The sequence below is a fragment of the Pangasianodon hypophthalmus genome, chromosome 19, assembly GCF_027358585.1.
Source record: "Pangasianodon hypophthalmus isolate fPanHyp1 chromosome 19, fPanHyp1.pri, whole genome shotgun sequence".
NCBI classification, from domain to species: domain Eukaryota; kingdom Metazoa; phylum Chordata; class Actinopteri; order Siluriformes; family Pangasiidae; genus Pangasianodon; species Pangasianodon hypophthalmus.
The window spans coordinates 11,846,654-11,860,509 of record NC_069728.1 but is presented as its reverse complement, the minus strand read 5'-3'; the positions used below and the strand labels follow the sequence as shown (position 1 = coordinate 11,860,509).

The following is a 13,856-nucleotide window of genomic DNA, read 5'->3' as shown; positions in this document are numbered from 1 at the left end:
GGTATTAGTAAATAAAGGTGTGCATGCGCACATGAACACACACACACACACACACACACACACGCATACATATAACCACAACTAAAACCGTGGTCCACAATTTAACACCAGGAACATTAGCAAAAGAGTGGATCAAAGATCATTTTCATCAACCACAGGTTCAACAAACACAAACTAAAGCATTGCCATGGAGGTACGGTTAAACTCAAGCTAGAGACTTAGTTTGTAATTAGACTTGCATGATATCGTAACACAACAATGAGCAGTCGAGGCTCAGAAAATGAGAAAATCAGATGTTTGATTAAATGTTTGATTAAATTTATCACAAGAATTCAGGATAGCAGACACTTCCATGTCAAACAGTCACTAGAGTCCAGAACAACACAATAACTGTAGCCTTTACAGGGTTTACACCACAGCATATCCTGTGATGATCTGTTGATTTCAAGTCAATTTTATTTGCAGAGCACTTTTAACAACAGATATTGTCACAAACCTGCTTAACAGAAATTCAAATGTAGATTTACATCCCTAATGAGCAAGCTAGAGGTGACAGTGGCAAGGAAACCTCAGTATGAGTATATAGTGAATAAGAGTCCTGTGATGAACAAGGTCTACAGTCTACAAGTCTACAGTATTCAATCAATGGATTACTATTCATCTCTAACCACCAGCTGTTTTCTATGCTTGTAATTGTAAATTGTTGAAAATGTATGGTTTATGTATAGTTTATGACTTAATTAGCTTTCTCATACTGAACTCACTGTCCTTTAATAAAAGGGTATATTTGAGTCTGTGTTTCAAAACAGTGGTGTTCAGTCTAGAGAAGATTTAAGAAACTATCACAGCAAAAAAGCTGTATCTCAATTTGCCTAGTGGCTTAAGTTCATTCACTGTATGATTGAACGCTCATGTCTGACCTGCAACCACCTGTGGTGTGAATTGGAAAATCATTTAGGCATCAGCCCGAGGAACTGGAATGAAAAATATGTATATGTTTAAAAATATGGTAAAAACACACCCTACCCTATTCATATTTCTTATTTTTCCATATCTTTCTCTTTTTCAGATGCCCAAAGACCTTTTGAAGAAGAGAAAGTAGGTGTAAAATAAAAATGAAATATATTTCGGATAAATACCGCTGTCAGAGTCCCTTTAATGATACATGACTCTTTTCCTCACTTTTGTTTAGAAGGATGAAGAATGTCATGTATGGCAAATATAAAGAATTTAGTAGATAGCCTGCTGGCAATTGTCCTCAGATAGGATTTTATAAATAAAAAGAAAAAAAACTGTTTTACATTCATTTACCTCTTTTAAGTATTAGAGTGTGACTTATCTACGTGCTTGTGCACATTTTTAATAAATCTGTTTATATTTTTTATACACTGACATTTAGCTGTGCACCTTCAGACCTGTCGTACTTTTGACTAACTTACAGTCATTGCTAATTGCTTGCAATAAATAAATAAATAAATTCAGTAAAGTCAATTAAAAGAGATGAAGTCAATTAAATGACAATTAAAAAAGGTTTTTACTGATTAAAACAATAATAGTTAACTACAGCCTAAGGAGAAATACATACTGCAGGACCAGCTGTATCTCCATTCAACTTTAATAATTCAGCAGTTCCAAGGAGTCCTGAATCACCTCCTACTTATTGTACACAGAGCACTTTGTTGTTTACCACTGTCTTTTTTACACACCTGAATGGCTGGTTAGTTTCTTAATCAATGTCCAGTTTACTTTTTTAAAATTATAAAAATGACTACACAGAGTCAATTCTCATAAAAGTAGCACAAAAAAACTGAATGTTGAGTAACGGTTATTGTAAAGTAGTTCTGCATAAGATTGATAGCTCAATGTTTTTTTTTTTTCTTCATACAAGCAGCTTTAAAAAGACCAGTAATTTGAGCTTATACTCACTAATAATCTGCAGAATAAAAATGTGTATAATAGTTTGCTTATAAAAAGTCTTTCGTTATACCTAAGACAACTCAAGAAGGATGTGATTATAATTAGTCGATAAACTGTGTTGTGTGTGTTAGACACAGAGAAACACACACAAAAAAGAGAGAATTAAATAACAGTCCCCTGCCACCTGACCTGCATTTCATATTCAGCAAAAGTTCTCCACTTGCAGATACATGCAGTTTCTATATATTTTATGTTTATGTCTGTAAGTTAACGAGGCAATAAATTAAAAGTGGAATAAATACAAATTTGGAATAAATGAGAATCAGAAAGGTTGCAGATGAATAATGCATGTTTTGGTTATAATGCCGTTCTCTCTAGTCAAGAGACCTGGGTGATTGGGCTAAGCTTCACTGGCCAGCACGGTTGAATAAACAGCATATATGATCTGAAGGGATGGACAGATGAGCTAAGACTGCAACATTCTCTAGATACAGTTACATAATTTTTTTTTCACTGTGTCTGATCCGAATACATTTGCTGTTTGTTCACTGAAGATTATGAAATGTGTTTCTGTCTCAGTGGAAGGTTGAGCAAGCTTTTTTGACTGGGTGGTCTCTACTTCTCTGCTACATAATATTTGTTCAAGTTAATGAAAAAAGAAGCACTTCATTATGGCATTCTGAGCACAGTATTTTCTAATAGAAGTAAAATGACATCCCAAGGACCAGAGTGATGGGTGCGGTTAGAAAGAACTGAGTGATGTAACCCCACCAACAACGGACAATTCCAAGTCATTTTATACAGTGAGACAGAGAAAAATAATGGCTATGTCTATATACGAATGGGAAATGATAATCTGGCTAAGGGTAAGGTGACTTGAGCTGGCCATCTCCACCCTGATATCTTTTATAGCTCCTGGAGGAAGGAAAGAGCACTGTGATATATGTTACTTATAAAAAAAACCTATAAACATGGCTTGAAAACAAAGAAAGACTAAATGGAACAGATGAAAATTGTTTTTTTAATGACTACACTAGATTTCCTGTGGGTGATGAATTGCTTGAAGATTACGGCATTATTGCTTTTGTCTAACTGGGTTGTACTTTATATCTTGGATGGATCCATTACTTAGGCAAAGTAGCCTGAGTTTATCATTAGAATAATTAGGCCCTGTTGGTTTGAGGATTGTCTTGCTGTAGCTTGCTGTTTCTAAAGCTAAATGCAAATTAGCTGTTTCAGGTGTGTAGGTGGAAAAATTAACATTAATAATTTAATAATTTGGGAGTGTTTGCAGTTAAAGGGCTAGCTTTAATCTTAAAGTGCCTCATAAACCAGTCCTTGTCTTCCTTCATGTTATCCCAGCGCTGCTTACTCCGCTAGTGTGGACCACACCACCCTTACACTGCCTTGTATAAGTATTTACCCCCTTAAACTACATTTTGTAATATTACACCCTAGAACTGAAAGAGACTTGGGAATTGGGCTTAAGTCATGATTCTACACAGAGTAGACGATTATACTGAAGTTGGGGGGGTCAAAATAGTTATAGCAAAATTTACGAATAATAAATGTAAAAGTGCTTGCTAAGTATTCACCCGCACTGCTGTGAAACCTGTAGCTCTGGTGCAACCAGCTGCCATCAGAAGTCACATAATTATTTGAATGGAGTTCACCTGTGTGCAATTAACATGTCGCATGATCTCAATGCAAATTCACCTATTGCTGTAAGACCTCAGAGTCTTTCAGAGACCATACCTAAATCATCATGAAGACCAGGGAGCTATGAAAACCATTCAGGGACAATGTTCTCAGGGTTTGGTTATTCAAATATCCCTCTGAACCTTGAACTTGAATCCATTATTTCAAAATTGGAAAAAGTATGGCGCAACTATGACTCTAGAGGAGACCATCCACCAAAATTCAGTTACCAGGTTAAAAGGGCATAAGCCAGAGATGCAACCATTCCCCAGCTACATTGTAATGTTCAACTGACCCACCATACCATGAGCTGTTTTAGCCTGTTTACAGCCTGGTGTGACCCACCACCCTTCAACACACAAGCACGACATTATCAAGAACTCTTCTCTGTACCTGTGCTTTAGTTCTCTTTGCTTCTCTTTATTTTTCTAGTGGCATGAAGAGAAAATTTATTGTCACCTCCAGGTTTCAGGAGAGCAGAGGAAAGTAAGATGGAGAGGCAATGTACAAGAAAATGCACACATGAAGGCCACTTTTCATGTCATTGTGACTTTCGCCCAGAGGACACATTAAGATTATATATCACTGAGGCACAAACAGCTGGAGTATTCTCTATGGCAAGATAAAGTATTCCAAAGAGCTAGTCCCAAAGTGATAAAAAGTAATTAAAAAAACAGTGATTTATTTATCTAATAAAAATGACTACATCTGTCCACTTAGTCAATATCATAATATTGGTATCATAAGTCAGATCCAGAGGTTAAAGGGAGTAAAGACAAACATACTAATAAGAACTGTCAGTTGAAATGTCAGTTCAAAGACATAAAGCCTGATGTCCTCTTCTAGCCACGTTCATGTAAGCTCAGTGAAGTGTGATTTCAATTTTGGCATTTAATCAAAATTGGTTCCTCTCTTCATAAACTTACTATGTATGTGCAGCTCAACAGAATGACATTTTCATCATGTTATGGCATCAAGTTTGCACTAAGAGGGGGTCCAGAGTAGGTTTGAACATTCCACTGTGCTGGAGGATCCACCCACGTCTGCACACGCACATTTATTTCAGCCCATGAAATTATTAACTGGGCAAGAGCAGTTAAAGAAATCAGCTTATGCCCAATCTGATTAATAATACAGTAACATTAGACAAGCATGCAAACACACATACACACACACACACACACACACTATATGACACTTGTTTTCCTCAGTCTTTGACAGGTTTGTCAAAGCCCTCTGCCTCTCTGTAACCAGGGCAACTCCAGCAGTTAATGTACATTACATAAGCCCTGCATAACACTGTAACAATTTCTCTGTTAAGCACACATAAAGACACACAGGTTGACTGTAATGTGAGAAATCCCTCATGAATCTAAGAAGTTTAGCCTTTATCATTTAACTTTCGTTTAACATGTGAAGCATGAGTAAATGTGATTAGATGATGCTATAACTAATAGGAACTGGCAGCATAATTATTAACACCACTCTAATCCATCTGGGGTGGGTGCTAAGAGGAGACATAAAGAATGACAGAGAACAAGAGAGAAAGACAGAAACAGGATAAAGTGATTAGCATGAAGAAATGAAAGAGAGCAGATGACAATGCTGGATGAATCACCACGGCATAAGAAAAAGAACAACACAGCCTTTAAATGTGATAATGAAAGACAGAAAATGGTAGAGAATTTCAGAAGACAGAAAATGGTTAGCCACATCAGATCTTACCCTTGAACAAAAAAGTAATTTAATGAACATTAAAGAGACTAATAAATAACTTAAATGAAAGACCACATTTTTTATCATGTTCTTTCTGGAGGCACCCTGTAGCTATAATATTAACAATTAGGTGAAAATTAGACTCTGCCATGTACCTGTTTGTTGTTCATTACTGAGTATTTTCAAATAACATGCTGTTCTTAAAAAAAAAAAAAAACTGCAAAATCCTTTAACAGAACACATATTGCATTCTTGGACATCTTAGTAAACACATCATACTGATTTTAGGGTCTCTAATAGAATTTAAAAAATTATGTCCAGACATAAACTGACCTCTAGAGACTGCTGTCTACCAAATGAGAGGTTAATGAATAAATTGGAAAAAAGCAAAAGTTTAACACTCAATTAGGACAAATATGCACAGACATAAGGATTAATTATTGTTCAGGATCCCACACATTATTCCTGCAGATTATCCATCCACAGACACAGGTTAGAATAACATTGTTATAACCTACATGGCAGTTATGATGGATGAGCACATCTGTCGAAACCAGGAGGCTTAGTGAAAATCAATACCACATCCCACACTTTATTCAGTGAGAAAATACCCCCAAACAGCACATTCTGGATATTAGTCATGAAGGATCCATTAGTCAGCAACATCTCAAACAAACACATGCACCATATGTTAATAAAACCACAGCAAGGATTTTCTAACAAAGTACAAGTGCAGACTGTATATAGAATATTATAAACTGCATGCAAAGACCAAATTTGCATATTTTATTTAAAAATTGCCACAATAAAATGTTTAACAGCATCACTCGTGCTGTGGTTCATTATTCTAGTAAATAAAAGGTATAGAATATCTGCAGCATCTCACTGCACTCTCACAATACTCAGTTTTTAAACTCCTCTCATAACAGTGCTATGTAAAGTCCATAATGTTAGAAAGCAATGTAGACATCCTAAGTGCTCAGATATATAAAAAAAATCCAATGAATATTCATTGGAAAATATATTTTCACAGGCACAAGGTGATGACTTTTCTATTCGTATCTGGAAACAAGCCCACAGTTGCATAATTCCAGTAACAAGCATTTTTTGAATGTCAAATTTAGAAGCTTAGCTTCCTTTTCAAACACCACAGACCTAACTAATTATGATCTTCTTTATTTATTTATTTTTAAATCTAATTTTCTTACCTATTGTGAGAGGCTCAAATTAAACAGGTGGAAGGACATTGTGTCCAGTGTTAATTTATTTAAAAAAAAAAAAAAAAAAAAGAGAGAGAGAGCAAACAAAAATAAACACTTTCAGCTCATGTTTCTGCTGGGAAAAAAAACCTTAGAACAGAATTAATTTCATGCTATTCCAAGATGATTTATGTTGCTGACTGCTGGATTGTGCTGGTTTAGCTGGTCTGGTTGACTAGGAAAATGTTCCTAGTTTCTTGCTTGTAACCAGCATGAATTATGCCAGTCCAGCTAAAGTTCAGATGATGGGTAGTGTAGTTGCGCGCCATGATGATGATGAGGATGAGGATGATAAGTATCAGTGGTGACCAGTGCCTTCTGACACAGTGAAAGCCTAACTGTCAGTTGGCACTGGTCACCACTGATACTTATCATCATCATCATCATCATCATGGTGCTCAACTACACTACTCATCATCCTCAGCCCGTTATATGTCACAAATCACTCTCACCTGTGTCTCGTTATGCCTTGTTAGCACCACTATTTAAGTTCTAGTTTTTCAGTGTCTCTGTTTTTGCCTTATATCCACAGTTCATGTTTATGGTTCTTGGTTTCACAGTTTTTGGTTGATTTGTGCGCACTTTACATAATAAATGATCTGCACTTGCATCTGCCTACCACCTACAATCCCTGACAATCATCATCATCATCACCATCATCCTCATCATCATCAAACAGGACCTAAAAAGCAAATGTTGATTCAGGAAAGTCTAAGACACTCACTTCCTTAAAGTGGGGAGGCTGTGGGTTGATCGTCCTGGCGATGTTCCTGAGCTCTGGCTGTGTACTGAGAGCAGACTCACTGTCTCAAACTGGAACATTCCATCACGATCATCAGGAACGTCAAGGAATTCTCCATCACTCCACACCCTCACACTCCCATCCACTGGCTGGTACCTGATCTCTATGGAGATACTCGTCTGTAAGAGTAGATTAATTAGGACATTAATTAATCAAATTTACAACAATGAAAAATAAAAATATCTGCTTAAACTGTATCACACACTCTTACCTATACAAAGCTGTTCATTATCATATGTTGTTCAGTTACTTTTTAACTACTTATTTGTCTTACATGAGCCCTATTCATATGGAATTAAATACACATGGAAGCCTGAAGTAATTCCATTATATTCAGGTGATTTTATTTCTGTCTGTATCAGCCATGTTGGTGTTTTTGTCCCTCCTCTCCTGAGAAAATTACAAATCAAATTATTGCGGTCATTTGATAATTTTAGTACCTTTTTTAGATATGTCAGTGATTTTGCAGGCAGATGCTACCTCTTGGCATGGAAAAAAGTTTTTGACAGTTGCTACTAGCTGTATTTTTGACAGATGCTGCATTCACTTCTTGCAAAATGATAGATGCTTCTGAAGGATCTCTGAAAAAACTTGGCATAACTATATAAGTATAACTTCACCTGTATTATCTACATTGGGAACCCATTAGAAGGAAAACAAAAATAAAAATCAGAAGCATTCGATCACAAAGATTGATTAAAAGACCTATTATAATGCCAACGACAGGTTGTGGAGATGGGGACGTGGTCAAGCGCCAGTTTGTGAATGGAGAGTGGAGGTATAAAGCCGCTATATATTCACATATGTCATGTAATGATTAAAAATAAATGAATGAACAGATGTATCACTGTAAGTTCCTTAATAATCTAATTCTGCCCAATAATAAATATGATCATATGACCATGTGTGACACAATCATGCAGGTTCATAGACAAAACATCCTTGCAGAAACTTGTCCCTCCTACATTAATTTATTTCCCATCCTGGCACAGAGACGTGAAAAAGTTATTACAGACATCACCCAGTGAAGCTCATCGCAAGCGTACAGGGTGATTGTCTCCAACTGTTGTGTTTACTGGAGTATGCCTATTGTCCTCTTTGAGGCTTTTCTGCTCCCTATCACTAATATTCTCAAGAGACAGGTGAGTATAATCGCAAAGACCTTTTCTTTATACCTTTTTGAAAATTCATGTCAAAGTCAATGGCAGACAATGTCATAAAATCTAAATACATGCTCTTATCTAACAAGGAAGCTAGGCAAGGCTAGTTTTGCTGGACCGCCATCGGCTGCATAGCATTTGTCACATAAATGTCAGCAGATGCATATATATCGTAAAATGTCCCTGGTATCTCTCACTGCTTGCTAGCAAGAATGAATTTTGGCTAGGTAGCGCATATGTGTTTCAACAATCAGACTCAGTCAGTCAGTAAGTCAGTCACAAAATGCCTCTCCTGGATGCTAGGTGGTTCGGCAAAAAGAGGCCAATATCAACTGTCTGAGGATTGCAGACCACAAATGCATCTCTTAAAGATGAAAGAAGAAATTTGTTGTTATTTCTATATAGTTTGTGCATGTATCTTCACACTTTTTGTTACCCAGGTAGCTAAAATAAGCTAACATTTCTGAGAATTATCAAATCAGATTATCAAGTCATATTCATAAATATTAATAAAATGTTAATAACTACTGTTAACACTGGATAACATGATCTAACCAGACAGAAGTTCTGAGAAGATTTTTAAGTCATCTAAAAAATAACCATTGCAAATGCAGAAAACAAAATAGCAACGAAACAGTGAGAGTAAGAACCTAAGTAATCGTAGATTTTAGTAACCAAGTCAACAAAGACACTAGAATCAGTGGAAACAGTTAAAAACATATAGAAGATTATAAAAAGCTCAAGAGTATATATTCACATTGAGTACTGACAAGAAGTCAGTAGTGGTGGTGGTGGTGGTGGTGTGTGGGTGGGTGGGTGCGTGGGTGTGTGCGTGGGTGTGTATGTGTCTCAACCTCGTCTGCTTACTTCATGATTAACTAACAGCAAAATTAGTGTTAGCTAAAGTGTCTAAAGTAGTCTAAAGTATCATTTTGGCACATGAGAGGTGGCTAAATCTATCGTGCTAGGATGGCCAAACTGGCATTGACATGATGGCATCAGTTACCTTCTCCGCTTATGTTTACATACTCCTGAGTGGAGGAACAAGAAAGCGTTTAGTCTGTGCTCTGTAATCTACCTCTCCAGAGACTGACTCATCGGGAACCAGAGATCTTGCCTGACAACACAACTGAGACTTTACCACATCCCCTGACTTTAAACTCCAGCCTCTATTTATCATCCCTGCAGGATTGTTACACTGCCATCAACAAAGTCATACATTTTGTTGCTTAAAAGCTTTTGTTGCTTAATGGATGATGTTTATGGTTAAAACATATGTTGCTGCAACAACTCTGTTGAGCTCCAGAGTTATTATTATTGCTATTTTACTTGCATACAAGGCATTTTTTTTTTGTGGTTGAGCTGTGCTGATATGGGTGTTGTGGCATGTGATATTCAAAATCTGCAGACACATTGGAACTTATTTTGGTTCAAAATGGTCATGTGATTCTGCTTCCCAAGACCTCCCCTCATAAGGCAGACACAAAGATAAGATGATATTTTCTTATAAGCGCAGTCTTAAGTCCTGTCCTATTTCTTACAACCCTGTTTTGTGGATGTTCACTTCTTGTCACACCACGTCAAAACAAATAGTCTACTTCACCCAAATACTAATTAAATATTATGATTTAATTATTTTACGTTTAACCAATAAGAAAGTTCTACTAAAGGCCAGTTCACACCGAGAACTTCATGATGTGTCTTTTATGTTTGCACAAGCTTTTTATTTTAACAAGCATTTAAATCCACAGCAGCTGTAATACTCACCATGAAAACACACCAATCTGTGCTGTTGTATTTTTGATCTTGTATAGTTGAAGACTTAAATTCTACAGAAACCCATTAAAACATAACATACCTCTAATAAAACAGCCAATTTATTTACATAATACTCAGCAGTACTAATGCTGTCAGGGTATCAATGGCATTCCCTCTCAAATTTGCACTTCACACAAACTTTTACACTTTGTTGCATGACCTCTATTTGGACTATGTTTAGGATCATCAAAAGATGATTTCAAAATCATCGAATGATCCAGTAACTTTACATACTCCTACATACTCTCACTTGTACACACTCACTGGCCACACTTGTACCCCTGCTCATTCATGCAATCATATAATCAGCAAATGTGTGCAATGCATAAAATCATGCAGGTACAGGTCAAGCGCTTCAGTTAATGTTCACATCAAACATCAGAATGGGAGAAAAATGTGATCTCTGTGACTTTGTTTGCTGGTGCCAAACAGGCTTAGAGTTTATCAAGAAATTGCTGATCTCCTGGGATTTTCATGCACAACAGTCTATAGAGATTACACAGAATGGTGCAAAAAATGAAAAAACAATCAGTGAGGGGTAGTTCTGCAGGAGGAAATGCCTTGTTGATGAAAGACGCCAAAGGAGAATGGATAGTCTGACTCAAGCTGACAGGAAGGCTATGATAACTCATTATATATACTAACACAATAACCACTCTTTACACCCGTGAGTAGGAAAGCATCAAGATGTCAAACCTTGAACTGGATGGGCTGCAACATCAGACAACTACAGTTTCTGTGACCTCTCTCATCAACTAGACATTTCTGCTGCAGAACTCCTGCACACTGGATGTTTTTGTTGTTGTTGTTGTTGTTGTTGCACTATTTTGTATAAACTCTAGAGACTGTTGTGTGTGAAAATCCCAGAAGATCAGCAGTTTCTGAAACACTCAAAGTAGCCTGTCTAGACCAATAACATGCTATAGTCATGTTTTTTCCCAATTCTGAAGATTTGCATTGTGCTGCTGCTGTGTGATTGGAGGTCCAGACTGCAAAATTTAGGCTAGTTTAATTTTTATTGTGTTTATATCAGGAACCATTCTGACAGGAAGTATGTGCTATAGTAAACTCTGTGTCATTCTGTGGCATGTGGCTAGTAAACTCTGTGTCAATAATGTAAATTGTATAATAATGTATTCATTCAAACCTAGACCGTTTTACATTTTTACATTTTCACCATGTTACTACCATTTGTCATTACAATACCAAAACTATTCAATGCCACAATCTTATGCCTTATTTTTGTGTGTGCTACAATCACAAAAATAAATTCTTTTGTGTTTCCAGTATCACTTGATATAAAGATAGTGTCTGAACAAGACACCACACTGTGCATGAGGATATCTCTTTATCTATTTATATATTTACCCAAGTTATATTTTTAGTAAGAAGCACATTTATGTGCTGAAATATTGTTCCTGACCTAATCCCTGTGAAGTTTAGCACAAATTTTATGTCACACAATCTATTCACCTTTTGTTAACATCTTATTATATTAGACAGCTGAATTTATAAAGCCTGGAAGGCAGTGTCTCATTCGGTTTATAAGAAAAGTGATGAAGTGTTTAGTCAGTGATTTTCTCTCCCAGCTGAATTTATTCCCACCAGTGGGAGCAGGCTGCAATAATGTCAAGCAGTTCAATCAAAGTCAATAAAAGCTTAAGCGAAGCAAAGTCTAATAAACCACCTCCAGGCCTGTACCATCTTTATTAGACCTTCTAATTCATAACCCTGGTACAGAGAGATGATGATGGAAAACCCACTGTAAATCACTCTCAATGTGTCAGGGATAGATAAGCTGCTTTTGAGAGAGAGAGAGAGTAATGAATAAAACAGAATCCAAACTAGTTTTAGAAAGCACATGTGGTCATGACAATGGGCTTTTGTTTAAACTGTAAACAAACCTCGACTCTACAGACTCTATGGAGCAAGCAGAAGTGTCTCAGGATAAATGAAGGCTTTCATTAATGACAGAAAGGAGGGAGCAGTGCAGAACAGTACACTGTGCAGCAAAGTCATATAAAGTCCACTATGTCACAGGTTGTAGACTCAGCACAACCTATAGCATTTCGTCAACATGTCCACACACACACACACACAAACACACACACACCTCATTCCAATCTAATTCTCACCAGAACTGATGTGTTGTTGTCATCAGTAAGAGTGTCAGACACCTCCAAATGGCCTTCTTCCACGACCTTCTGTAGGACCATACGAAAGGTGCCAATCAACCTGTGACCAAAATATAAAATAAAAAGGAATCAAATGAAAAAGTTCTTGAATTCCATCTCTCTTTAGCTTTCCCTGTAGAGACATGGTGAATCTAGACCTAGCGATGGCAGTCACTTACAGGATATCAGCCTCCACATCTGTATGAGAGCAACACAAACATACAAACATTCACACACAAAAACAAACACATAAAAGGTCATCTCTAAGAATAACCTTTTATTGGGGTGGTTTTTTTTTGTTTGTTTTATTACAGGGGCATTGAAAGAAGGTGATACTTGAAAAACACAATATACAAAGATTTGATGGCAAAATACTGATAATGTAAAAAAAAAAAAAAAAAAAAGTCTGTTGTAATAATGAAGAATGACTTAATGCAGTGTGATTTCACAAGTTGCTTATTTCAGTCATGAAACATTTAAATACTCCACTGTATGCCTCTGACTGAATGTGACGGAATGCAACCCTCTCTTTGTTTAATGGAAATTATACACTGAATAATTGATGTCTTTTCTCTCACACCATAAAATGTGATACAAACCCTCTTCAACTAGGTCAGCATGAATGCTTTGTTGCAATCTAAACACACACACACACACACACACACTTTTTTTTTGGTCCAGTTACACTGGATATCTTTCCTCTTCCAACTGCTCCTCTCAGTTTGTGAGTTTCAAATTTAGGACCCCTTTAATTATTTTACTATTTTAACATTAACTCTGATTGTCTTAGCATAACATGTCTGTCTATTGTTGTGCTGACAATATGCAGATTTTTCTGAAAGTTTTATCCTTCTCTGAGACATTAGCTTGGAAAGAAACCACACACTAGCATCAGTATGTGTGTCCTTATGTTCTGAAATGGCTGCTTTGTCATAAACTCTAGACTGACTTGCAGCGTATAGCCGTGCACAAGTGAATAATTCACTGATCTGGGATCAGGTTCTAACTCCTGATGTACTTTTCAAAAGACCATCTATGCATTATTGATCTTCCATGCAACAAACAATTGACTTTCATCTGCTTTATAATTTAATTCAGTCTCTCTTTTCAGGACATGGCTTTGTTTGAGTGAATCAGGGGGAATTTACAGCCTGTGTCTGATCGGTTTATTCTATGCTTGGCTGAGAACAGATGTTTCATAGGAACATGACTAATCAAAATACACACTGGCCTCAGTTTCCAGGTGACAGCATTGGCTGGTTATACTGGATCCCCAAGCTGGCATCAACCCTCATGTGTTGGAACAGAGGTA

General features: G+C 36.7%; 1 protein-coding gene across 7 annotated transcripts in view; it reads right to left on the bottom strand.

The window, feature by feature from the left end:
- Nucleotides 1-13,856, bottom strand: part of otofa (otoferlin a) — a 63,525-nt gene that overhangs the window by 30,807 nt on the left and 18,862 nt on the right. For all 7 annotated transcript variants that reach the window (XM_026923019.3, XM_026923020.3, XM_053242173.1 and 4 more), the window contains exons 4-5: nt 12,506-12,605; nt 7,315-7,511 (exon numbers count right to left, since the gene is read on the bottom strand). In XM_026923019.3, the coding sequence (XP_026778820.3) occupies nt 7,315-7,511; nt 12,506-12,605 (297 nt within the window). The remainder of the gene's footprint in view (nt 1-7,314; nt 7,512-12,505; nt 12,606-13,856) is intronic.